Raw genomic sequence first — 26,451 nt, 5'->3', positions numbered from 1 at the left:
CCCTGGCCAGTGTTTTGAGCTCTAGTGTGCTCTCCTCATATTGCAAGTCAAATTATTTGGATATAATATTTACATTTTTAGAATTTGATCTTATTTCAAAATACGGTTGTTGGTCGTTGTCATGTGATAACTAGTGGGTGGGAATTGGCAAGAACAAATAGGGGAGATAAACTGTTTTCTTATGAGTGGATGAAGATTATGGGTATACTTGTTTGTTGTGTACAAACGCACTTAATTGTCTAATTACCCGGTTATACGAGCCGCTTGTCCACGGCTAATTATTTGTCCACTCCTGTATATTGTCTAATAATTAAATAAATATATGTCATCATGTAGGTAGTTAATTGAATAATACTGACTTTCTAATTTTGGGAATGGGGACTGTGTTTACACTGTGTTTCTCTGATCATAGTCCCAGCTCCTTGTGTTTACTTCGAGGGTTAATACTTTTCGGTTTGAACCTTAACTCTACTGGTCTCTAAGTGCTACGTGGTTATAGGCAGGTACTGGATTAGATGCCAGTGCTGACCGTGTGGTTCAAAGCGCCCAGATGTGCAGTCTGGGCCTGGAGCTGCTCCTGGTTGTTTGCTAAGGTGGAGCGCAGGATGGACAGCTCCCTCCGTGCCTCCCGCTCTTTGGTAAGCACCAGCTGAAGCTCCTCCTGAAGTATCTGTGCATCTTCAGGGGGTTTTAATGTACTCAGTGATCTGCTTCCTGCTGACACAATCTGCCTGCACAGCTCCTGTAGGCGCTCCGTCTGCTCCGACATCACCTGACCCGCACGCTCTGCCGAATCCTGGGAAATGGAGTGAAGGTTCAGGGAGCATCATCTGAATGTACCTCTACAGTCTTATGCTTAACCTTTAGGTCTGTTTTGGGATATGTTCGTTCTCATTTCTCTAAGAAAATGTATTTTTTATTGAAGTACATGATTGTGTACTTGAAATGCGTAAAAATGATATTTATGAACATGAATATGGTTTATTGTGAGATACCATGGACATACATACATTATATATACTTTCAAGTACCACTGTATGTGTATATATATATATATATATATATATATATATATATATAAAAGAAAAAATATATATATATATATGCACGTGTATATATATATATATATATATATATATATATATATATATATATATATATATATATATATATATATATATATATACACACACGTGCATATATATATATATTTTCTTTTTTTTTGCTTTCTCCAACATTTTCTCCAGTGTTTTCCTTTCTCATTTAAACCAAAAAGTTGTATTTTGGTCTCATCTATCCACAAAACATTTTTCTAATAGCCTTCTAGCTTGTCAACATGATCTTTAGCAAACTGAAGATGGGTAGCGGTAGCAGTGTTCTTTTTGGAGAGCAGTGACTTTCCCCTTACAACCCTGCCATGTACACCATTGTTGTTCAGTGTTCTCCTGATGGTGGACTCATGAACATTAACATTAGCCAATGTGAGAGAGGCCTTTAGTTGCTTAGAAGTTCATTTGTGACCTTTGAGGACTATTACAGATCAGACTTTGATAGATCCCTATTCTTTAAATAAAACAGAGAGCTCACTGATTGTCATCCCATTGATTGAAAACACCCGACTCTAATTTGACCTTCAGATTAACTGCTAATCCTAGAGATTCACATACCTTTTCCACTCACAGATATGTAATATTGGATCATTTTCCCTCAATAAATAAATGACCAAGTATAATATTTTTGATTCATTTGTTTAGTTGGGTTTTCTTTGTCTACTTTCAGGACTGATGATGTTTTAAGTCTTTTTTTTCCCCCATGCTATTACAATTCTAAAACAAGAGGTCTATGATGGTGTATCACCTTGATATACTGCTCCCTGGTGCGGATGGCGTTAAGCAGCTCCTGGATGTGTGTGTTGTGCTCCTGTGTCTGTCGGCTGTTCTCCGCCAGAAGCTCCTGGAAAAGATGCTCCTTCATCTGAAGCCGACCTTTCAGTTTCTCCACGACCTCACTGGAGCTCAGTGGCACCTTACTGAGGAGAGCAGCTGTTAACTCCTGCAAGAGAAAACGAGAGACACTTACTTCAATAACTAAGAAAGCACACATACACACACACACTGACCGTCCCAGCAAATTCAGCCCAAGAGCAGAACATCTGATGCAAAAAGAAGTCTCCAATAACCCCAAAATTTTAATCACAGGATCTAATAGTAAGTCTTGCAACTGTTGGTGTCAAAGTGCACGCTCCTACAATCAGAAAGAGACTGCACATATTTGACCTGCATGGGAGGCGTGCCAGGAAAAAGCCTTTACTGTCTAAAAGGAACGTTAGAGCAAGACTACAGTTTGTCAATGAGCATATAGGCAAAGACCAGGCCTTTTGGAATAATGTGCTCTGGACAGACGAATCAAAGATTGTTGTTTGGCCACAGTAACAGCTGACATGTTTGTCGCAGGCCAAAGACAGCTTTTCAGGAGAAGCACCTCATACCACCTGTGAAGCACGGTGGTGGAAATGTTATGGTTTGGGGTTGCTTCGCTTCCTGAGGGACTGGACAGCTTTCATTGATTGATTCAGCTGTGAATTCTGCATCATATCAAAGAGTGCTTGAAGATAATGCGAGGCCACCGTTCCGAAAGTTAAAGCTGAACTGAAAGTGGATCTTTCAACAGGATAATGATCCTAAGCACACTAACAAATCCACCAAGGAACGGCTCAAAAAGAAGAAATGGAGGGTTATGGAACGGCCTAGTCAAAGCCCAGATTTGAATCCCACTGAAATGTTGCGGGGGGATTTGAAACAAGCAGAACGTGCAAGAAAACCCTCAAACATGGAAGAGTGGTCAAAAATTCCAGCAAGCCTGGTGGACAATTATGCCAAACGCCTACAGGGGGCAATGTTAGCTTCTGAGGCAAAGGGTGTACTTACTTTTTCCACAGAAGATCTATTAATCTATTAATATTTCTGTTGAATAAATGAATGAAAAAGCTAATTTTCCTCGTGGGTTTGTCCAAGTATATCAACTTTATTAATAGACACTGTTTCAAAGAGGATCAAATGTTTGCTCGTCCAAATATGTCAAAAAAAGCCGACAATTTCCATGGGGTGTATTTATTTTTTCACATTACTGTATATATTGTTGAGATTGAAATAAATCCAGTCTTTACCTCAGCCTCTTTAGTGCGTGTGTGTAGTGTTGTCTGGAGCTGGCTGATGAGTGTGTCTCTCTCTCTCATGCTGCGCATGTGTCTGTCCTCACACTCACGCTGGACACGCTGACTGCCTCTCCACGCTTCACTCACCTGCTCCAGCTCTACAGATTTACCTCGAACCAACACCTCTAAACTCTAATTCAAAACAAAACAAACATATAGCACATTGACACACTACTGTATATAGTTAAATCTGTGTACACAAGAATGTGTGTGTGTGTGTGTGTGTGTGTGTGTGTGTGTTAATAATACCATAATGGTCTCCTCGTTGTTGGACAGCACACGGCGCAGTTTCTGCAGGTCCCTCTCTTTCTCTCGGAGGAGCAGCTGCAGCTTGCGCACCTCGGCCTCCTTCTGCTCCACACACACAAATCTCTCGTCTACCGCACGCTTGAGAAAAGGACACGTTTTTATTATTTTGTCATCCGGACTCGCAGAAAACCGTCTTTAACCTGTATGTTTGTGCGCAGGCGTATACCTCCAGGGCTCGGTCTCTCTCCTGAATGCGCAGCTTGAGCTTGTGGACGAGGATGTCTCTGTTTCCGGCTGGTTCTTTCTGTCCATCCAACAGTTCAGTGTAGTCCTGCGAACGATTTGTAGAATTAAGACGCATAAATCGTTCCTCAACAGTGCACGCGTGAATAAAATTGGGTTATAGCTAGCCATCTTATGTTCCCTACAAAATCCCATCACACATATATTCTGCTGACTTTTACTCGTCCCTGACAAACAAACCGGTGAGAAAACAAGTCCAATCTGAGTACTGCTTAATTATGCCTAACGTGTGCTCACATGTAGCAGATGCTCTTTGTGCTGCAGCCTGGTCTTCAGCTCCCTGATGGTTCTCTCTCTTTCCTCCACATCTCTCTCCTTGTCTCCCTCTCCCTCCTTCCACTTCTCTTCCATCTGCTCTAGGTCCGAGCGCACTCTCTGCAGAGCCGCAAGCAGCTCCTATGGGTGAATGACAAATTCCTTTAATCTTACACACACACACACACACACACACACACACACACACACAGATAACTTTGCTTTTTCAGTCCTCGCCTGATTGTGTTTCTTGGATTCCCGGCGATGGTGCTGCACCTCCTGGAGATCGGCGAGGAGGTACTGGTTGGCACGTGCCAGCTCGTCCTCTCTTCTCTGGGCCTGGCGCTGGGCTCTTTGGACGCTCTGCAGCTCCAGCTGGGTTGAAAATAAAGAGGCCTGAAGCTCTGACAGCTCAGCCTGCAGTGGACTAGATGCTGTAGTGGACGTCTGCACACACACACACACACACATGCACAAATCTAAAGTGTTTCTCAGAAGACATTTGTCTTTGGTGAAACGGGTGTGTATGAGAATATTTATGAAACTTTATTGGTCACATATACATTACAGCAGAGTGAAATTCTTTTCTTCGCATACTCCAGCATGTTTGGGGTCAGAGCGCAGGGTCAGCCATGATACAGCACCCCTGGAGCAGAGAGGGTTAAGGGCCTTGCTCAAGGGCCCAACAGTGGCAGTGCTGGGGCTTGAGACCTTCAGATCAGTAACCCAGATCCTTAACCGCTAAGCCACTACTGCCCCCTTTTTATGTTATTTTTTTGTATTTATTTATTTATAATGCAAGTGTACATCAGTGTATGGAAGAAGAACTTCTCACCTGCAATTTCTGCAGCTGGTGTTGCTGATTCTGCTGCTTCAGAGAAATCAAAAGCTGCTTCTGCTCCTCTATGAGCTGCTGGAAGTCAGCAATCTAGGCCACAAGAAAACAAAAACCCTCCCGTTAAAATATTACGCTGAAATTCACACAGACTGATTTTCCCTTAAGAAACTGCAAATTTGGTGCGAAGTGCTTGTCTGGGTTTACATGGGCCTCCTGTCAGTCTTTTTTTTATAGACACGCCCTGATGCCTCTTCACTCCACTCGCTCCCATCTCAGTCTGTTCGGGACGGAAAACATGGCGGAATCTGCTAAGCATCCAGTGCAGCCAGTGGTAGCGTTTATCCAAGATTCAATCCAAGAGTCATTTCGTACTGGCAAATCGATTATAGGGCACGAAGTTGCACACAGAATTAACGACGTTCTTCCCGGACTTGTATGAAACAATCTGTATAAAGCACTGAACTGTTTGAGTAGCTGGTTTTACATAACAAATAGAAGAGATACATTTTTATTACGTAGTTTTGCTTAGGATGAAACACCTTCGTAGAAACGTACGTAATGAATGCGTGTAGATAACAGAATCAAACTCCTGAGCAGCTAACACGGCTAGAGATACAGTGCTAACACCAGTAATGAAGGGCAGCTGAAAATCTCATGGGCGCTCATTAGAAAAAAAAAACAGGACAGCGTAGGCACTCTTGACCGTTCTCGTAAATCAGTATGAGCCGAAATAACTTATAACTTGGTCGGCTAATTGGCCGAGCTCATGGACATGGGAGGGAACGGGACGCAGGCTGGCGAATGGAAAAAAATGGTGGCTCGAATATCAGAAGAAGAAAAAAAAACAACAGGAATGAATTAAACCTGATTAACAAATGGAAAAGATTGGAATTGGACTTAAATGGAAATACATATAAAGAGACGTGATTGTATTTTTTTGTTAGGATTATACTACATTCTTTTTGTTTTTTTGTTAGGATTATACTATATTTATATCTTATTATGCTCGTTATATTTGTCATGTAAGTGAAAAACTTAATAATAAAGTAATAATAAATTTTTTTTAAAGTCTGCAGATTTTTGTAAGTCATATTTTAGCTATCTATTTCTTCCTGTAAAGTCTTTTAAAAAAAATATATATATATATATATATATATATATATATATATATATATAAGAAAAATATCATTTTAAAGTTCACGAGTTTTTAAAGTGCACCTATTATGGTTTCGAAACGTGTCTAATTTTGTTTTAAAGCTCTCATACAAAAGATTTACATGCATCCAAGATCAAAAAACACTTTAATGTGCTCATAATTTAAACTGCAGTATTACCTTTTTCCCCCCCAGTGTCACAAACGACTCGTTAAATGATCCGTTCTAAATGATTCACTCTAATCTCCTCCTTTCAGAGAGCATACTCTGCTCTGTATGGTCAGATGTCCCAGTCTGTTATGATTGGTCTACCGCTGTCAGCCGATGAAGACCAGAGGCGGGGCTTTTTATTACAAACCTACGTAGGTTAGTACAGGAAGTAAGTCTGGAATCACTAACGACTCGTTTCAGCTGTTCAGAATCGGTTCCTTCTTTTGGGAGTCAATAACTCTGTTTGCCCTGCGCTTTGTTTTTTTAAACTTTGCAGACTTTTTACATTCACAAACAGCTCTATAACACACTACATGAAAGGTAATATCTGAAAAACCATAACAGGTGCACTTAAAAAAAAAAAAACATATTCGATGGATATCACTAATGGCTGATACTTAAGGTTTTAGTGTAGGTATCTCACGTATCCTTTTTTTTTTAGTACTACTGTATTAACTTCAGTGAAGTCACCTCCATCTGGTCCAGTTCAGTAGATAACAGAAGAGAAACAAATTGTGGAGGTGAACACACCTCACTGTCCTTGGTGCTCAGAGAGTTGTTTAGAGTCTGGATAGTCCTCTCCTGTCCTTGTGCTGTCTCCCGGAAAGACAACAGCTCACACTCCATACTTTCGAGTCGCTGCTGCAGTTCCTGCACACACACACCCATGTACACAATATATATCTATATCAGGAAAAGCTGACATTTATACATCCTGTGCTTCCTTAGATACCAAAACACCATGGAAACACCATGGCCCTTACACCCGTAATAATAACTTAACAATAACTTAATAACGACTTATTTGACCTTAATAAAGCAGAGTGACGTGGTTTGTACCTTGTTGTTTGCTTCACTCTCTCTGATCTTAGTCTGGAGAGACTGGACCTGTAGCTGGGCCTTGTGTAGTTCAGTCACACACTGACCAGCTGCATTTTCATACTGCACCAGCTGAACCTGCTGCTCCGCAATGAGCTTCTGATGAACACACACACACACACACACACACACACACACACACACACACACACACACACGTTATTTCATGTACCTTTGAACATTATTGTCATATTTCCTAATTAACGTTCAAAATATATTTTCTGAGACACATGTAGACGCGTATTCTCCACAATACCCAGTCTGTATTAGGGCGATATGACAAAAAAAGAAATAAAAAAAAAAATCATATCACAATATTTCAAGCTATTTCTCTGATCGATGACATATAGGTACGAATATATATGATTCTTATATAAATACTTCCAGCAAAAACAGGAATGCTGCATTATTTAAAAAAAAATTTTTTTAAAACAAAAAACTTTTGAATAAAAATGTTGATGATACTTTCATTTGATGTGGACAAAATGAATGAATACTAAAAAAATTCATGTGTAAGAACGTTTTTAGCGTTAATTTGGCGACTTGAAAGATGGCAGAAATACTTCACCGAGTCTGTTTCCAAAGTTATTGTTTAAAAAAAATTAAAACATTTTAAATAGACAGCAGGATATCTCAGAAACATGTATGTTTACACTGCACTTAGCTAACGCTAAGCTGATCTAGTCACTCTCTACCCTTTCGACAGGAAGTCCCGATTTTCCTGGACGACACGTCATTCATTTCCTTATTCTCAGTGTGAATCTATCTGTGCTTACTTTCACTCCTCTTCCTCTGTCTCAGGCTACGCAGCTCCATAAATTCATAACGTTTTCCTGCATCACAAAAGTCCTTTGTATTTCCTGTGCATGAATTTGCCTAATGGTGGTCCATTGCGTTTCATCTATATTTCAGACAGCAGAGATGAAAGGTTATGTTTTCTCCCGAAGGAGGAACAGTTTAAGGGATCTTGTCTTGCACTGCCTGCTGTGATGTTAATGGACAGGCCAGTCTAGGGCCACAGAGCTAGTACGAACACTGGAGCTTGAATGACTAACACAGTTTTAATGGCTGCCTGCTGCTTTATCACCACTGTACCACTGCAGTGATCTAAGACCAATGCGTTACCATGGTGATGGTGAGGCAAAAGGCAATATTATAAGCTTTACTACTTTAGTAAACACTTCTGGAGTGTGTGTGTGTGTGTGTGTGTGTGCGTGTGTGTGTGTGTGTGTGTGTGTGTGCATTTAAAGACCCAACAAGGGAAATCTCCTCTGAGGACTGGCTTGTAGTAGTAAGCATTGCATTGTTGCCTGCAACAACAGTTGTCATAGCAGTGGACATGTTGCTAAGAGAATGCTGTGTGATCAAAGGATTAGGAAACATAGCCAAGAGGCTTCTCCAGACACATAAATGTGTAAATATGTTCACAGTCCACCGGCAAAGGATAACAATGTCACAGGACATGCTCTTTTACACTGCTTCCTAATCAAGCAGATATGAAGTTGAAATATAATCATGAGCATCGTGCTAAATATTAGATGCTTTGTGGTTAGATTTTCTCAGCTACCTCATGGAAGCCCAGAGGCCCACATGGAACGTAATCATCCAGCCAAAGTGCCTCGATCTCAGCCAGGTCGAGCTGCAGATGCTGCTGGATGCTGAGAGGAATCATATCAGCTGGCTGGAGAGAGAAAGGACAGTCCGTTGTTGCCTGAGGGACCTGGTGCATGGCTACACACTTGATTGGTACAGGCAGCCGGCTGCCTCGAAAAACCCGGACTGGACGCCACTCAAAGCTTTTGACCAGGCTGAGAGCCAGTTCCACTCCTGTTTTGAGGCTCTGTTCTGCACTGGACCTCTGGGTCAAGACCTTCTCGTCCTCCATCTGTTCCTGCAGGAGGTCTGAGTGGACTAGTGAGCAGCAGGGCTGACTGGCGTCACCTGTAGCGTCCAGTGACTCGATCGATGTTGCCGGACTGAGACTGACGTTTTCCTCCTCAGCGGTTTCTGCAGTCTGACTGATCTCTGTCAGACTTGATGACTGAGCGGCTGGCTCCTGAGGTTCTGATTCAGGGCATGTCTCTTCTGTGCTGGCCAGATTGCTAACAGAGTAGCGGGTTGAGGGTCCACATGAGGTGCTTCTGCCCACCTTCCGGGGCACTTTGCAGATGGCTTCGTAGTCAGAGTCAGCCACTCGCAATGTGGTGCATCCCCTGCACTTCCTGGAGCGCTGCGCCGTGCCAGCTTCTGATCCAGCATGGCACTGGTGGCGATGGTGGTGGTGTTGGTAGTGGTGATGTGCAGTGTGTTGTTGATGTGTCCCTGTTGCACGTTCCTTTGAATCATGCTCAGCCCAGCACTCGTAGACAGAGTACGTCAGGTCCTCTTCTAACAGACAGCTGTACTTGGAATCACATGGGGCGGCCGTGTCGATGAATGAAGCCTCCGCCGGGGTTTCAGAATCAATTTCTTCTGGATTGTTTTTGCGGTAGAGTCCGCCTATGCACTGTCGAAGCCGCTCTTTCTCCAGCAGGAGCTTTTGCATTCGCTCAATGGACAGCGCCTCGACACGGGCGATCACAGTGTCGAAGCGGTACATGCGGTCCAGCATGAAGGCACACTTACTGCAGGCAAACTCTCTGCGGCCGTCCCGGGACAGCTGCCTGCCCAGAGCGTGCGACAGCAGTACCTGCAGACTCAGCTTGGCTGTCGGGTTGAAGATCCATCGGCGCTGGTTACCGTACAGCTCCCGTGCACAAATACGGCACAAGTCCTTCGTTTTGGAGTCCAGCATTTTAACTTCTGCTAGACGTTGGGGGTCCCGTCTAACCTGTATAAGGCTATAATAAAACAATCAGGAATTTAATCATAAAAAAAAAATTAAAATCTCAATAGGACAGGACCCAAGCCATAAATTAGAGCTTGTATACAACTAAAATATTTCACTCTGACATTTCAGTTTAGGCTAATCCAAATGTCATAGTTCCTCCATAAACATGCGGATGAGCATGTCCATCACATCTGCACCCAAGAGAAGCAAATCTCAATATCCTTCTCAAATACTTTCTTGATGTCATTTATGTTGTCTTGATGTTGATGTCTTCTTACCACACCTTCATATTCAGAGAGCAAGCTCACCATGTCAGGTCTTCTCCACATCACCCTCAGTGCCAGGTTTCACCCTCCCACACTCAAAACCAAAATATATCATCTCTCTAAAAAACAAAAAAACGACATAAATCCCAGCAGAAGTCTCCCATAAAGAGGTTTCTTCACAATGCAACCTCAAATCTTAACAGCGACTCCCAATATGACCGAGTTCCTCTCTGAATGGTCATCCCCAGTGATGTGGCAATGCAGCAGAGAAGCCAGAAAAGCGGACTGTACCATTTCACACAAAAAAAGGGGGGACACACGTTCTTTCGGTTTTCTTTATTAACAGAAAAGCTCGTTTATAATAAGGGTTGTCGTGCACATTTTATACGCAAAAGTACAGTTTATAACTTGGTTCATTCGTATTTTTATTTTTTATACACGTTTAAAAGCATTGTGTGTATGTGTTCGTTGTGATTCCCGCTCCGCGGGGAAAATAATCACGCCGAAACCGTTAGCCTGTCATCAACACAGACAGAGCAGCCGTGCATCCGAGTGACACTGCCTAATCAAGAGAACCATGACGTCATGGTCGTGTTAGTGTTACAAATCGTAATTTTATTGAGGGTTTGAACAGTTAAAGGTTTGAACCTGTATGCTTTTGAGCATGCAAGCGCTTGGCTTATTTTCTCCTAACAGAGAAGTGAAAGTGCTGCTTTGTCATGGCTTTTGATATGACAAGCACCCACATGTGATCTCAAGCTTACTTCATTAAAGTGACACTTCACCCCAAAAATGTCAATTCTGTCATCAATTACTCCTAATCCATAAGACCTGCATTCATCTTCAGAACACAAATGAAGACTTTTTTTTTTTATGAAACCTGGGAAATTTCTGTCCCTCCATTTTACAGTACAGTAACCAAAACGTTCAAGCTTCAAAAAGTTCATTAAGGCATCGTAAAAGTAATCCATTTGACTCCGGTGGTTTAATCCTAGTTTTATGAGGTGATACGAATGCTTTGTGTGTGCAAAAAAAAAACAACAACCTCAAATTAAGACTTATTCAGAAAATAATGTTACATCCGCATAGATCACGCGTGTCGTGTTGTCATCCATTCTCGTGGTACTACAGGGCCCGGAAGCGTTGCACTGTTTACAGTAGAGAACGAGGGACGCTGTACACAAGCTGAGTCACATAAAACAGGGATCTCCAATCGTTTTTACTGCATGGACTGGTTGAAATCGTCAAATTATGTCCTCATATCAACTGCATGCGACAACAAACTAAAACAAAATATTACAACTCACCATAACAGTCAGTGGGAGCACTGGGCTTATTTCCTTGCAATAATATGGTCCCAACAAGGAGGGATGGGTGACAGTGAGACTCGAAGTATGTTGCAAATGTCTAGTCTGCTCCGTAACTTTGGTGTAATGGCTGTCAGTGCAGAAAAACCCTCAGTTTTCACTTTGATTCAGAAGACTGCAAGGGAGGATGTCTGAAACATACTTTTCAACCCGCCGTCATTTGCGATCTCAATGAGTTGATGCTCTTCATGCACTGAGATGGATGATTCGCAGGGTACATTTGCAAAATCGGTCATGGATCCATTCCTTTGCAATTCTTGGATCAGTTGCATGTGGGAAGTAACGCTCAAACTCAGTTGATAGCAAAGCTGATGTAATCGCAGGCCAGCTGGGAGAAAGAAGGCCCAGGTTCTTTCTTTCCCTCGTTTGGTCTTTTCTTACCTCCTCCACTAAAGGAACTTTCATGCGATGTTTGTTTCACACTCATGTTATTATTAGCTGGACCTGAACGTGTGGAACCAATGTTTTCTGAAATCACGCCTATGTAAATTTGGATAGTGACTCTTAAAAAGGGAAACACACAATAAATAATACAGTGGCATCACATATAGCCTAGGCATTTTTTCGTTCTTACGACCCGGTAGCAACTCTTCCACGGCCGGTACTGGGCCGCGACCCAGTGCTTGGGGACCGTTGACATAGAACAATCTTTGTAATAAAGATGTCTGCAGATTTCAACATACAGGAGGACTTGCTTTTTTTTTGTCCGCTCTCACGTCAACACAACACGCATGTGTCGTGGTTCTCCCGTGAACGTGTCTGAGATCTACGCAGAAGTGAAGATATTTTGTGAATAAAGACTATTTTTGTGTGCACACAAAGCATTCGTATCGCTTCATAAAATTGAATTACTTTTATGATGCCTTTATGAACTTATTTGGAGCTTGAAAGTTTTGGTTACTTAAATGGAGGGACAAAAAATTCATTAAAGATTTCATTAAAATGTCTTCCTCTGTGTTCTGAAAATGAACGAAAGTCTTATGGGTTCGGAACCACATGAAGGTGAGTAATTGATGACAGAATTTTCATTTTTGGGTGAACTATCCTTTTAAAGCACAGGCTCCTAACCCTGGTGCTGGAGAACACCCTGTTCTACACATTTTAGCGTTTTCCCTGCTCTCTCTCTCTCTCTCTCTCTCTCTCTCTCTCTCTCTCTCTCTCTCTCTCTCACCCACACACACACACACCTCAAGAAGGGCTGTGAATTAGCTGATTAGTTGAATCGTTCATTCTTTCACTCAGCTTCATTAACTGCTTCATCTTGGTCAACATCACAGTGGATCCGAAGCTTTTCCCAGGAACGCTTGGTGTAAAGTAGAAACACACATCTATCGCACACACATTCACACTCAGGGGCAATATCGCATAGCCAGTTTACTCACTATCATGTTTTTGGGAGAACCTGGAGGAAACCCACATAGACACAGGGAGAACATGACAGTAACCTGAGCTCAGGATTAAACCAGGAACCTGAAGCTGTGAGACTGCTATGGCACTGCACCAGTAGGAAAACACTTAAATGTACAGGACCAGTATTGGAAACCTGTGTCCTAAACCAAATATTGATGACACGGTCACATGACAGGTTTTGTGGTTTAAAATGAAATTCCTTCATGAAACCTCAGAGATGGAAACTGCAGTAAGCATTACCATCACAATGTCTGGGGGGAAAATAGGACCGGTTCATTCAGGGAAATGTTCCTGTCTGTTAAATCAGTCCAGCAGACCAGAGGTCTATATTTAACCACCACTTTTATAAAGTTTATATCTGTCTCCACTAGGAGAATGAGTGCAGTTCATGCTTTCTTCATTACACAAATGACTTCTCCAGCAGCACTGATACTTTTGCTAACATGCAGAACACAAATACATTTCTGACAAAACAAGCACATGGCCATATGAATCATATTATCCACTGAATACAGAGAGCTATTCTTTTGTATTTGGGAAAAGTTTGGACATTTAGGAGGTTTGTTTGGTGTCACTATGTGAATTTATCACCCAAAGTGCCTCTGGGTATTAGGCAAAAGAGACAGGACGCCATAACAGTGCTGCCCCATAAACAAGCCCTAATCATAAAACTATTTATCCTAATCAGCAAATGCATCAGTGCATTTTTTTTTTTTACTAACATGATCTCACTGTTTATTGCTTCAGTTCACAGAAAAAGCAAAGAGTCGGAGAAACTCATTGGAAGTTTCAGCTGCCTACCGTTTCTTCTCTAGTGCCCAAATTCAAAAGACCAAGCAAGTGAGACCACAATGTTTGAAAAGCAATAAAAAAAATTGCTGACAAAACATTACAAATGATACACACAGGTCACATAAATATTTAACATGAACGCTACATCGGCCTAGATTAATGATCACTTTTACACTGGCTCTCTATGTGGAAAATTGTTTTATTTAGGAAAAGAATTTGGAGATTTTTATAAAGAGATGACATTGGGTTCTGCAGGCAGTTTAAAGTGGCACTCCATTTAACTGACCTCATGCACAGGGGTAGATTCTCAAAAACACAAATATACAAGAAAACAAATACAAATAAAGACAAATGTGGCTTGGTGTTTTATGGGCTTGAATTTGTGTGTGTGTGTGTGTGTGTGTGTGTGTGTGTGTGTGTGTGTGTGCGCGCGTGCGTGTGTGGTTTCCAAAACCTGCAGCATCATCAATCACTTATAAAACAAGTCCACTAGATGTCACTCTCTCACTGCCCATTAACTACAACAACAACAACAAGAACATATTATTATTATTATTATTATTATTATTATTATTATTATTAATAATAATAATAATAATAATAATAATAATAATACAAAACCAAATCATATAGGCAAATGACTCACTCTAGGCCGATACTTACAGTAAGACCAACTCATCATACATGCTCTTGTGTGGATAAATAAATACTAGATAGATAGATAGATAGATAGATAGATAGATAGATAGATAGATTCCAGTTCTGACCTGCATTTCAAGTTGCTTGACATTTTTCCCATACTCCAATTTGTCCTTGAGAATCTGTTAAAAGATTGGTGAAAATTTGCTTATTGATATAAATGAGAGGGATAAAGCATCCTGGCAGAGAACTGCACTGTATAGTCATATTATTCATACACTTTATATTTACTCATAGGAATAGGTGCACATGTCATTTGAAAACAGAGACACTGTACATATTTATAATTTCATCTTTGGAAAAAAAAACCCCATTGCAGTAGGCTATGTATGCTATGGTGCTTACTGACACACATACTGTGTGTGTGTGTGTGTGTGTGTGTGTGTGTGTGTGTGTGTGTGTGTGTGTGTGTGTGTGTGTGTGTGTGTTTATAAATACATGCAGATATCTGAGCCGTTGCAGCCATTTGGTAAAAGTTGAATGATGTTGTGCACTGGCCTGTAATCACACTGAACAAACCACACTACATTCGAGTTTTATTGTAGTTTGGATCCTGAACCAGGAATCATTTACACATAAATAACACACACACTGCACATTTAATATTGTGTCAGTGACAAATATTTTCTTTCAACTGACTTTTGGTTTGTTTTTGTCCAAAAGACATAGAACGATGACATACGGCCGGGCCCATAAGTATTGAGACAGCGTCATAGTTTTGATCATTTTGCCGCTGTACACCACCACAACGGCTTTGAAATGAAGCAATCGAGTGTAAACTTTCAGCTTTCATTCAAGGGGTTTAACAAAACTATTGAATGAACTGTTTAGGATTTACAGGCATTATTTACAGAGTCCCTTGCAGGCTCAAAAGTCTTTAAACAAACTAACATCATTATAAATGTTAGGATTATTTTTAATACTTGGATGCAAATCCATGACATCATCAAATGCTGAGTTTGCTCCCTTGAAATGCTTTGCCAGGCTTTTAATGCAGCTGCCTTCAGTTGCTGCTTGTTTGTGGGTCTTTCTGTCTTCAGTTTTGTCTTCAGTAAGTGAAACGCAGCTCAACTGAGTTGAGGTCATCAGACATTTAAGAACATTTCATTTCTTTGCCTAAAGAAGCCCCTGGGTTGCTTTCACGGTATGTCGATTTGTTTATTAATGTTAATGAAACACTGAACTGCTTGTAGGTTTTTCCTTTATTCTTTTGGTTCATTGAGGTCCACAGAAGGGACAATGCTCACAATTTATGTGACACTCAGGAGGTAGAGCGGATTGTCTACTAATCGTAGGGTTGGCGGTTCGATTCCCAGCCCACGTGACTCCACATACCGAAGTGTCCTTGGGCAAGACACTGAACCCCAAGTTTCTCCCAATGGCAAGTTAACGCCTTGCATGGCAGCTCTACTAGCACTGATGTCCGAGTATGGGTGAATGAGACACAGTGTAAAGCACTTTGGATAAAAGCGCTATATAAGTGCAGACTACCTACCATTTTTGAGTCATTATCCATCTGTACCGTGAAATCTGCATTCATCTACTTTAGTTGTCTTCCGTGGTCTTCCAGGCCTTTTGGTGTTGCTGAGCGCACCAGTGCATTCCTTTTTTTAAAGAATGTACCAAATTGTTGATTTGGCCACTCCTAAAGTTTCTGCTCTCTCTCTCTCTGATAGATCTGTTTTGTTTTTTTTCAGCCTAATAATGGCATCCTTCACTTGCATCAACACCTCAATGGGCTTCATATTGAGAGTTCCCATGAACAGCTACCAAATGCAAATTCAACACTTGGAATTGACTCCAGACCATTTATCTCCTTAATTTGTCACGAAACAACGAGAAAACAGGCCACACATGGCCATGAAACTGCTTATCAGTCGATTGTCCAATTACTTTTGAGCCTGTGAAAATTGAGGGTGGGGTGTGGTTAGGGGGATATGTCTATAATTCCTAAACGTTTAATGCAATATTTTTGTTAAACCCTTTGAATTACAGCTGAAAGTCTACACTTCAATCACATCTTGGTTGCTTCACTGTGGTGGTGTACAGCGTTGTGGACCTGACTGTATATACTGACTGTCCACTGAAATTGTGGACCTGACTGTATATACTCACTGCTTTAGTTAATATTCAAATCAAACATCAGAATGGGGGAAAATGTGATCCCAGCGACTTTGGCATGGTTGTCATTATTATTTCAGAAACTGTCTCACAGCCGGAAACACTTCGTTGATGACAGAGGTTAGAAAACGTCTTGGAAAAATACCAGGACATGTTTCTTTTTCCAAGTCTTTAGCTGTTAACTGAAGCTCTTGACCTGTATCTGCATGATTTGATGCACTGCGCTGCTGCCATGTGTTGATTGGATAATTGCATGAATCTGCAGGTGTACAGGCGTTCCTAATAAAGTGGCTGTATTTTTTATTTTGTTTCTTTATGTGGCTATACTGTAGTATTTCAGCTATGTAAGTTGCCAGCATACCTTTGCATCCTTGTCTTTCTCCTGAAGCGACTTGTTCACGACCTGCAGCTCTTCCTCCAGCTGAGTTACTCTGTGAGTAAGCATGTCCTTCTCTTCATGCAGAGATGTTACTTCCTCCTCTTTACTGACCACAGCCTCGGTTAATGTCTGAATCCGCCTGCGAGCGCAGATGCATAGATTTACATGTGCATACGGTATACCGACGCTAGATCTGCCTTTTCACATGACTTGTGTTTGCTTACCTCTCTTTTTCAGCCAGAATTTCCTCCCGTGTGTCTTTATTCTCCATCACCGTCATGCGGTTCTCCAGATCCACACAGCGCTGGGACTCCGAGGCAGCCAACGAAGCCATTTTTTCAGCTTCACTTCGAGCAAGCTTAGCATCCTGATGGCCAGATCATAAAAGCAGTCAGTAAGTCCTTCTGTAAATGTAATGCACTTTATGGAAGGAGAAGACAAGGATAGATGTTTTAATATCTCCAAAAATATAAAATTATTAAAGACCAGTTTGGGCAGCAGGTTACTAAGAGCTGAAGATATAATATATAAAATAAACAAACTTTGAATGTCTTAAATATGGATGTAATTGTAAAAAAACAAACAACAAAAAAAAGGTTTAAAAACAGCTGGATATACCTCCTGCAACAGCTGGATCTTGTTCTCAAGGACCTCCTGGATGTGGGAGATCTCCTGCTGCCTCTCCTCATCAGCTTCATCCTGATTAGGCGGTGTCTTTGTTGTGCTTTGGGGGCAAAGAATAAAATGAACTTTAGGGAGCGTTGTTGTGAAAGAAGTGTGACTTTGTATTAGATTCAGGAAAGCACAATAAATTTGTGAAAGTGAAAAAAAATCAGGCAATGAATCATCCCTGACTTCTAAATGTATACTACAAAATTGTATAATAGTAAGGTGGCTGAGTGGTTAGCATGTTTCCCTTGCACCCACAGGGTTGGGGGATTGAATCCCACCTCTACCCCGTGTGTGTGTGTGTGTGTGTGTGTGTGTGTGTGTGTGTGTGTGTGTGTGTGGAGTTTTCATGTTCTGCCCGAGCGCCGAGGGTTTCCTCCGGGTACTCCGGTTTCCTCCCCCAGTCCAAAGACATGTGTTGTATGCTGACTGGCATTTCCAAACTGTCTGTAGTGTGTGAGTGTGTGAGTGTGCCCTGTAATGGGTTGGTACCCTGTCCAGGATGTCGCCTGCCTTGTGCCCCAAGTTCCCAGGCTCCCTGTGACCCAGTGTAGGATAAGCAGTACAGAAAATGGATGGATGGATGGACAATTGTATATTTGTATAATTAGACCTTTAAGATTCTATTCTATTCGCGTCCATGGTTAAGAGAGAGAGAGAGAGAGAGAGAGAGAGAGAGAGAGGGGGGGGCCTACACCACTGGGGTACACTGGCCTACACCACTTGGGCTGTTTCTCCAGACTTGCTGCTGTTTGCTCCTAACAACCAACACAGTTCTGACCCTATAGTACCAAACTGTTTGACTGGACCTATAGTACCACACCAGCCACTATTTCCGAAAGAATAGTGCTCTGTAAGTGTCAAATTGAACGTGACCGCAGCTGAGAAATTGAGATCAGAAATAAACCTTCATTTTCGCACTTAGGGGTCTAACAGAAACACATCTGCATGAATTCTGATGTTTGGCAAGAACAGCATTACCATCAGTTCAATTCCATTCAGTTTGATTTGTATAACGCTCTTAACAATGGACATTGTCTCAAAGTAGCTTTACAGAAACATATAAACACAGGATACAGATTTTAAGTGTGTGAATTTATCCCTATTGAGCGAGCTGGTGGCGACGGTGGCGAGGAAAAACTCCCTAAGATGATATGAGGGAGAAACCTTGACAGGAACCAGACTCAGAAGGGAACTCGTCCTCATCTGGGTAACAACGGATAGTGTGAAAGTAAAAGAACGTTCACTATGGGTTTTAACGTGAAGTCTGTTTTGTTGCACTAATCCACTGTTCACTAAAGGAGACCTGAGTGCAGAACTGCATGTGGTAATTGCAGTCCTAAGGCCACAGTAGCAACTGTAGTCCCAGCAACCACAGCGAGAACATCCATGTGGAATTGAGGTCCAAAACCATTTCCATGGTACCTCAAGCGGTACCATCCTCAGCAATCTCCAGGCTGTAGTCTCCAGTTGATGAGAGCTCCATCCAGAGGTAGGACATCAGGATGGTTCAGGCAGGTCTGGAAAGCAGGGTCAGGATCACTGATATCTCCATAAAATCATGTGTGGCTCGATAGTAGGAGTGCAAAACGCAGCGATCGATAGAATTGTGACTTAGCACTTTTACAGCACTTTACATCATAATGATGTCACATCATGTGAGGCTAAACAAGGAAGGTCATTGAAAAGTGCTCATGTTAAGTCCCTAAAACCTACCTGTATGTGCAAGTCATTTCCTAAAACACAGTCACTAGGGCTCTGACAACATATGAGCAGCTTGGCTGTGTGGTTAGACACTGGACAAGGTCAGCGTTCCATACAGTTGTTTGTGTGTGTGTGTGTGTGTGTGTGTGTGTGTGTGTGTGTGTGTGTGTGTGTGTGTGTGTGTTCATGTGGGAGAGTTTTCAAATAGCGTCCCTCAACGAAATATCACTCAGGCAACTGTTGGATCGTGTGAAAGCTTCCACTTCACTGCAGAAGTGTCTGATGAAGGTCTGGCAGTTATCCTGTGGCCTTTTGTATCAGTTCATCAGCAGTGTCAAAAGTGTGTGTGTGTGTGTGTGTGTTTGCTCAAGAGTCTCACTTTATTCAAGGGTGCCAAGTAACATTGCACACACATGCTAATAACTGTAGGAATATTCCATGTAGTAAACAAAAAAAAAGCATAATCATTAAAAATACCTTCAAAATAAGACAGGTATGTATAAAGCATTCATATATGCCTCATATGGTGTGAATAAATCCCTAACACTTTGGGATGTGCTGTTCTAGAAGAATCAGGTGAAAAACAGATCAGGTGGTGTCATGGGGCCTGACATGGCACTATTGTGCTCAGAATTGTGCTGTTACTGAAAATGAATCCACACTTTTCACTTTTTTCCACAATCGAGAGTTCGACAGCACTGTACTGCAGGGAAATGCACCAGCTCTATACAGTACTTTTACTGTTTCAGATAATAATGCATTGTTAAAAGTGTATTTATTTCTAATGTGAAAATATATTCTAGTGCATAACAATGTGGTACAAAACTAATATGTGACAATGCACTAAGTGCAGTAAATAAAGTGTATACTGACTTCTTAACACTAATTCAGTAGTACTTACAGGGCCTTGTCAAGCTGCTGTTGTTTCTCCAGTAGCTCCTGCTTCAAGCTCTCCACCTCGACCCGCAGCTCAATGTTCTGCAAAGTGAAAAAAATAGCTTCAGGACATCATCTGGAATCTTTTCCACCATGCCATTTAACCCTTACATGCCCACTTATTTCAAAAGCATTATTATTATTATTATTATTATTATTATTATTATTATTATTATTATTATTATTATTATCATTATTATTATTATTATTATAAGCATTTCATTTGACCAAAATAAATAAGCTCCAGTTCCAAACAACTATAATTTGATATCATTTTCCACACAGAGTAACCACTAGAGTTTATTTCTCTCAAGCTGAAGTGTACGTTTCAGACCTTTCAGTGCCAGACTGATCTGTAAAATGCACTCAGGCTTTTTTTTTTTTTTTTTTTAATTAATGTTGATGCCTAGTTACTGAAGCTCTGTACACTCCGAACAGTCTCCTGGGTGAGACAAAAATAGCCGGATAGACAGTAGCCACCTGCTCACCCCCACCACATGCATGCACTGTCTCCTACTCTCTCCAAGTTCGAGTTCACCATTACAGTTGCACTCCAGAATAACTTTTATGTTGCTAGCTCAGATTTAGTGCATGTGGGTCAGTGGGCCTCTTTTCATTTAGAACAGAGAGAGCAGGTCAGTTTGAGAAGGTCAAGCAGGAATAGCTCTTACTTTCTGCTGGCAGTGGATCCAATTCCAAAAAAAAGTATAATGTAATCATGCTACAGAGAAGAAAGATTCCCTACTGTAAATAATCAAAACTGATATTAATTAAAAATCTGTTTGAAAGTGTGAATGCAGAGTGTGTAATTCGTATGAAAGTGAATGCGGAGTGTGTAATTCGTATGAAAGTGTGAATGCAGAGTGTGTATAATTCGTATGAAAGTGTGAATGCGGAGTGTATAATTCGTATGAAAGTGTGAATGCGGAGTGTGTAATTCGTATGAAAGTGTGAATGCGGAGTGTGTATAATGCGTATGAAAGTGTGAATGCGGAGTGTGTATAATTCGTATGAAAGTGTGAATGCGGAGTGTGTGTAATTTGTATGAAAGTGTGAATGCGGAGTGTGTAATTCATATGAAAGTGTGAATGCGGAGTGTGTATAATGCGTATGAAAGTGTGAATGCGGAGTGTGTGTAATTTGTATGAAAGTGTGAATGCGGAGTGTGTAATTCATATGAAAGTGTGAATGCGGAGTGTGTAATTCATATGAAAGTGTGAATGCGGAGTGTGTAATTCATATGAAAGTGTGAATGCGGAGTGTGTATAATGCGTATGAAAGTGTGAATGCGGAGTGTGTATAATGCGTATGAAAGTGTGAATGCGGAGTGTGTAATTCGTATGAAAGTGTGAATGCGGAGTGTGTATAATGCGTATGAAAGTGTGAATGCGGAGTGTGTATAATTCGTATGAAAGTGTGAATGCGGAGTGTGTAATTCGTATGAAAGTGTGAATGCGGAGTGTGTATAATGCGTATGAAAGTGTGAATGCGGAGTGTGTATAATGCGTATGAAAGTGTGAATGCGGAGTGTGTAATTTGTATGAAAGTGTATATGATGTCCTCTACCGTATGTTCCTTCCACTACTGCAGTTTGAAAACAGTTGCGCTGACCTGCTGAACCAATCAAATGGCTCCCTGCTGGTGTCAGGACCATTTCTCACTTTTGAGTATCTACGCAACTGGCTGCATAACTCCTTTCACATTTCATTCACAGGAGTCTCACAGCGAGACTAAACGAAAAACACGCTTCGATATCTAACACGAATCAGCCTGCATTCCACTAATATTCAACTGTTTTGAGGTACCGCATAACCGACAGACACGTACCCGATGGAAAAAATCCTGAGATTCCATTCCAGCAGGATTTATTAATACAGAAGCCTGACCGCTTTATCGCCGGCTGCTCCATTGGTTTTATTCGGCTCTACTGACCTTCTTGTGTACATCCTCGCTGCTTCCGTCCTCAAACTTCCCCTGGATCCTTTCCTCCAAAAAGTAGATGCGCAGCTTCAGGCTGAAGTTCTCCTTCTTCAGGTCATTGAGGTGCTGCGAGATAGTACGATAGCCGTTAGATGTCATTCTGTGTTTCCCCTCATCCCTGCCTCAAAAAACTGACTATAAAATGCTAACACACACAAAAGAAAATGAAAAGTAATACATTATACTCGTGAATCTAATTGAGGAAACAGACAAAACGAAAAAGCATGACACTGTAGATCAGTGTCAACAACAACAACAACAACAACAGCGAGTTGGAAGTGAGACAGGACAGGGACCTCCTGCTCAGAAAAGTTTGATGCATGCAGGGTGGTGGTGGTGGTGGGGGTTTAGCAGGGTGTGTTGCTTTTTTTAACATAAGAATCTCTGCCAGGCAGGAGCAGTGCACACACACACACACACACACACACACACACACACACACACCACACCACACACACACCTCCTGGTGTTCCTGTTATTCAACCCATCAAATCACACAGGAGACAACTGGATATAGGCCCACACTCTCTCCGTCTCTCTATCTGGTTGGCATGACCATACGCTTCATGCATGTGTGTGTGTGTGTGTGTGTGTGTGTGTGTGTGTAGCAGAAGTAGTAGTAGTAGTAGTAGTAGTTGTTGTTGTAGTAGTAGTCGTACCATAAGTTATAGTTCACTACTGCACATTCGAGTTGTGCACCCACACGGCGTTAACACAATTATGTACGTACAGCACGATAAAAACAAGCATCGAACACGTCCGAGCAGTTATTAATCAGCGCCAGATACGGAGCATGTTCTCAGTTTTCATTCGTTTTAAAAGCAGAAAGCTTGTTTCAGCCGTCGGCGCAGATCGTGTTGCACATGTGCAGCTGATTAATCGAATACGCGGAATGAAAATGTCTAGATGAGTCGTGGCTTTGAGGAGCCAGCTGTCAAATGTGAAATGTATTATGAACAAACACACACACACACACACACACACACACACACACACACACACACACACACACACACACACACAAAAGGATTTCGCACTTCTTTATTGTTGTAATTATTTGCCCTCATGTGCTATATATACAGTACACAGCGTTTTCTGAGCCCCACTAGTGAAAATGCAACGTTTCAATTTAACACAAATGTTTGCATTACTAATAATATCATCAGCAATAACTTGAGCAAAAACTAGAATCGTGGAAATATTTACTAGAATTTCAGAGTATTTGGTACGTTCCCATTTTGCCTTGACGACGGTGTGTCAGCACTGATGCAGAGTCACAAAACCTTGTGATCCACGTTAGATCAAATCCATCTGCGTTTCGTCTGAACACTTCCTTCGACAGAAGGGATAAGACTCACGGAAAATCTGACCTTTTGTACAAAGGAGTTAACGTGGTCAATATCACACCTTAGTTTATATTTAAACCGTGAACTAGAAAAAGTGCACCGTGTTGAATATTGAATATTGAACATTTCCTTTCGTTTGTTTACCAGATTTTCAATCTGGTCTCAGAATTTTGGACCCCACTGCATGTATGTATGTTCAGTTCAGTACAATTCAATTCAGTTTGATTTGTGTAGCACTTTTAACAATGGACATTGTCTCAAAGCAGCTTTACAGAAACATATAAACACAGGATACAGATTTTAAGTGTGTGAATTTATCCCTATTGAGTGAGCTGGTGGCGACGGTGGTGAGGAAAATCTCCCTAAGATGATATGAGAAGAAACCTTGAGAGGAACCAGACTCAGAAGGGACCTCGTCCTCATCTGGGTAACAACGGATAGTGTGAAAGTAAAGGAAAGTTCATTATGGTTTTAACATGAAGTCTGTTTGTTGAACTAGTCCACTGTTCACTAAAGGAGACAAAACTGCATATGGTAATTGCAGTCCTAAGGCCATAGGAACAACCACAGCGAGAACCTCCATGTGTAATTGAGGTCCAAAACCATTTTCATGGTACTTCAAGCAGTACCATCCTAAGCAATCTCCAGGCTGTAGTCTCCAGTTGATGAGAGCTCCATCCAGAGGTAGGACATCAGGATGGATGTTCATTTATTTAGTTAGTTAGTTAGTTAGTCCTTTAGTTATTTAGTTAGTTAACTTCCACACAGTTGTGTCTGACCATAAGGGGGCAGTATGGTATTAAAAAGTCTTGAGTGCATATGAAACAGACCCTGTCAGACAGGAGCGCTGGGTTATTTTTTGCGAAGCGTCTTGTTTCAGCTGTCACTGTGGAATTCAGATCTGGGATCGCTCCCTGAACGTCAATGACAGCCTCTCGTGAGCTAGTAAAGCAACTAACCCATTTATCAAGACACAGGAGGACACGTCATGGAAACTGCTTCATGTGGTCCTGAATCAAAAAAAAACGTACTTCCATGTAGAATATCAAGAATATGAATCCTCTGTCAGCACCTAATAACTTAGAAATCAATAACGACACTTAAAACAGCTCTAAGCGACTTCCACTGTGGCTACAACAGATTGATTTAAATACACGAGCAGCTTGGAAAACAGCTCAAAGCCTTTCCAATTTGTCAAATAAACCAGACACACCACCTTTATGATGTCTTTCTTAAGTATGCAGTGTGATTTATATGTAATAGATATCCTCTTTCATGTGTCATATCTCGGCTAATCGACGAAGTAAAGCCCGTTTTGTTTGTGTGTATATTTGCAAGTCTGTATAATGCAGTCTCTCTGGCTTAAATCAAATCCTAAACGAATCAAAAGCCCTCTGTTCTGTTTACACTGTAAAGGAGTGGCCTGTCCTGCTTGATTCGACCACTGACTGCGATCAGTCAGAGGTCTTCGGCTTTTAGAAGCTCGGTATTTTTGCTATACTGGCGAAAATCATCGTTTTGGACACGTTTGGACATGGAGTGATTAGAGAAACTCAGCTTATGAGCTGTGCATGCACACACGCACACACACACACACACACACACACCAGGAAACATAAAAGTTAATATGAGATAACAACGCAATAAGCATGTATTTTCACCATCTATTGCAAACAAATCGCCAACACTACGAGTCTCACGTGAAAAGTTATATGTCATTATGAGTTACACCATTAAAAAGGATTTGTTGACTGTTGTGCTTTTATATTTTTATTTTCCACTCCCAGATAATCATTAAAGCTCTGAAACCTCCTTCGTGTAGAATTATAGACGTTGAATTTGTACTTCAGCATGCCAATGTTTGTAAATTTCTAAATACACTTTTAAAAAATACATCTTAGCAAGATATCTTGAATATTTTATGATTATGTGAACCAAATATAAGATTATCAAACCTGTTTCTAGAAATACCTGACTCGTTTCAACCTTGAAATCAGATTCTTCTATTGGCAGATGGTTTTTCTTTTTTGTTGTTTTTTTTTTTTCCCAAAATTTTAAGCATTTATTTCTGCGAAGAAGCAAAATGATCAGCCAATAGAACAAGAACATTTAAAACTTGAAATTAGGTCAAATGTCTAGAAATAGGTTTAATAATCTTATATTTGGTTTGCGGTGATATTATTATAGGAAATACTACATACATTTGACTAGAATTCTAAATATTTGCGCTTTTCGATGTTTGATTTTTTTTTTTTTTTTTTTTTCAGTGCAAAATTAACCTGTGCCACCTAGTGGTTGGGATGCCAGACATCTTATAAAGTCTTGTAAAGTCTTATAAAATGTGCCTTTACACTGTTTCACTTTAAACATTAATCCATTATAATTATTACATGTCGTTAATCTGTGCTCTCTTGCTAGGCTGAGGCAAAAAATAAATAAATAAATAAATAAATAATACAATTATTTGAGAATTTAGGTAGAAGCATTAAATGAGTATTATTTGTACTAATACAAGCTTCCTACAATGATCTTTATCATTTAAAAGCAGTGAACTTTCAGAATAAACACATAGCAAGATAATAAATGATCGTTCGCACCTCACCGAGCTAGAAATACATACAAATGTTCTCTCCCTTTTGAACTCAACTGATGTATTGAGCTCTACGATGCCCTAACCAGATGTCGGAAAATTCTCAGAGAAATTCAAAATGGGCATTGTTTAAAAGACCAGAAAGCAGACAGTTATGTCTCTGAACAGCTTTCAGAGACCAATGAGAGCATCCCGAATTAAACACAAGAGACAATCGCCTATTCTTTCCTAAAAAACAAACAGACAATCAAGCAACCAAA

At 40.9% G+C, this 26,451-nt stretch overlaps 1 protein-coding gene across 11 annotated transcripts in view; it reads right to left on the bottom strand.

Moving 5' to 3' along the window:
* The window catches only part of pde4dip (phosphodiesterase 4D interacting protein), an 87,162-nt gene that overhangs the window by 37,381 nt on the left and 23,330 nt on the right, over nt 1-26,451 (bottom strand). For 5 of the 11 annotated variants that reach the window (XR_008393445.1, XM_053675746.1, XM_053675748.1 and 2 more), the window contains exons 1-11: nt 8,670-10,439; nt 7,064-7,201; nt 6,755-6,874; nt 4,857-4,949; nt 4,259-4,468; nt 4,004-4,162; nt 3,690-3,794; nt 3,464-3,601; nt 3,167-3,346; nt 1,858-2,052; nt 530-796 (exon numbers count right to left, since the gene is read on the bottom strand). Coding sequence is in view for 10 of the 11 variants with exons in the window: in XM_053675746.1 (XP_053531721.1) it covers nt 530-796; nt 1,858-2,052; nt 3,167-3,346; nt 3,464-3,601; nt 3,690-3,794; nt 4,004-4,162; nt 4,259-4,468; nt 4,857-4,949; nt 6,755-6,874; nt 7,064-7,201; nt 8,670-9,896 (2,832 nt within the window). In the remaining variant the exon portion in view is untranslated. Of the gene's footprint in view, nt 1-529; nt 797-1,857; nt 2,053-3,166; nt 3,347-3,463; nt 3,602-3,689; nt 3,795-4,003; nt 4,163-4,258; nt 4,469-4,856; nt 4,950-6,754; nt 6,875-7,063; nt 7,202-8,669; nt 10,440-14,534; nt 14,589-16,948; nt 17,106-17,190; nt 17,334-17,584; nt 17,691-20,240; nt 20,318-22,207; nt 22,322-26,451 lie in introns of those variants that run through there. The other 6 variants (XM_053675751.1, XM_053675749.1, XM_053675750.1 and 3 more) reach the window with 2 other exon arrangements.

This window comes from Ictalurus punctatus, chromosome 25, assembly GCF_001660625.3.
Source record: "Ictalurus punctatus breed USDA103 chromosome 25, Coco_2.0, whole genome shotgun sequence".
NCBI classification, from domain to species: domain Eukaryota; kingdom Metazoa; phylum Chordata; class Actinopteri; order Siluriformes; family Ictaluridae; genus Ictalurus; species Ictalurus punctatus.
The sequence above is the reverse complement of the archived record's forward strand: the minus strand, read 5'-3'. Positions and strand labels throughout refer to the sequence as shown.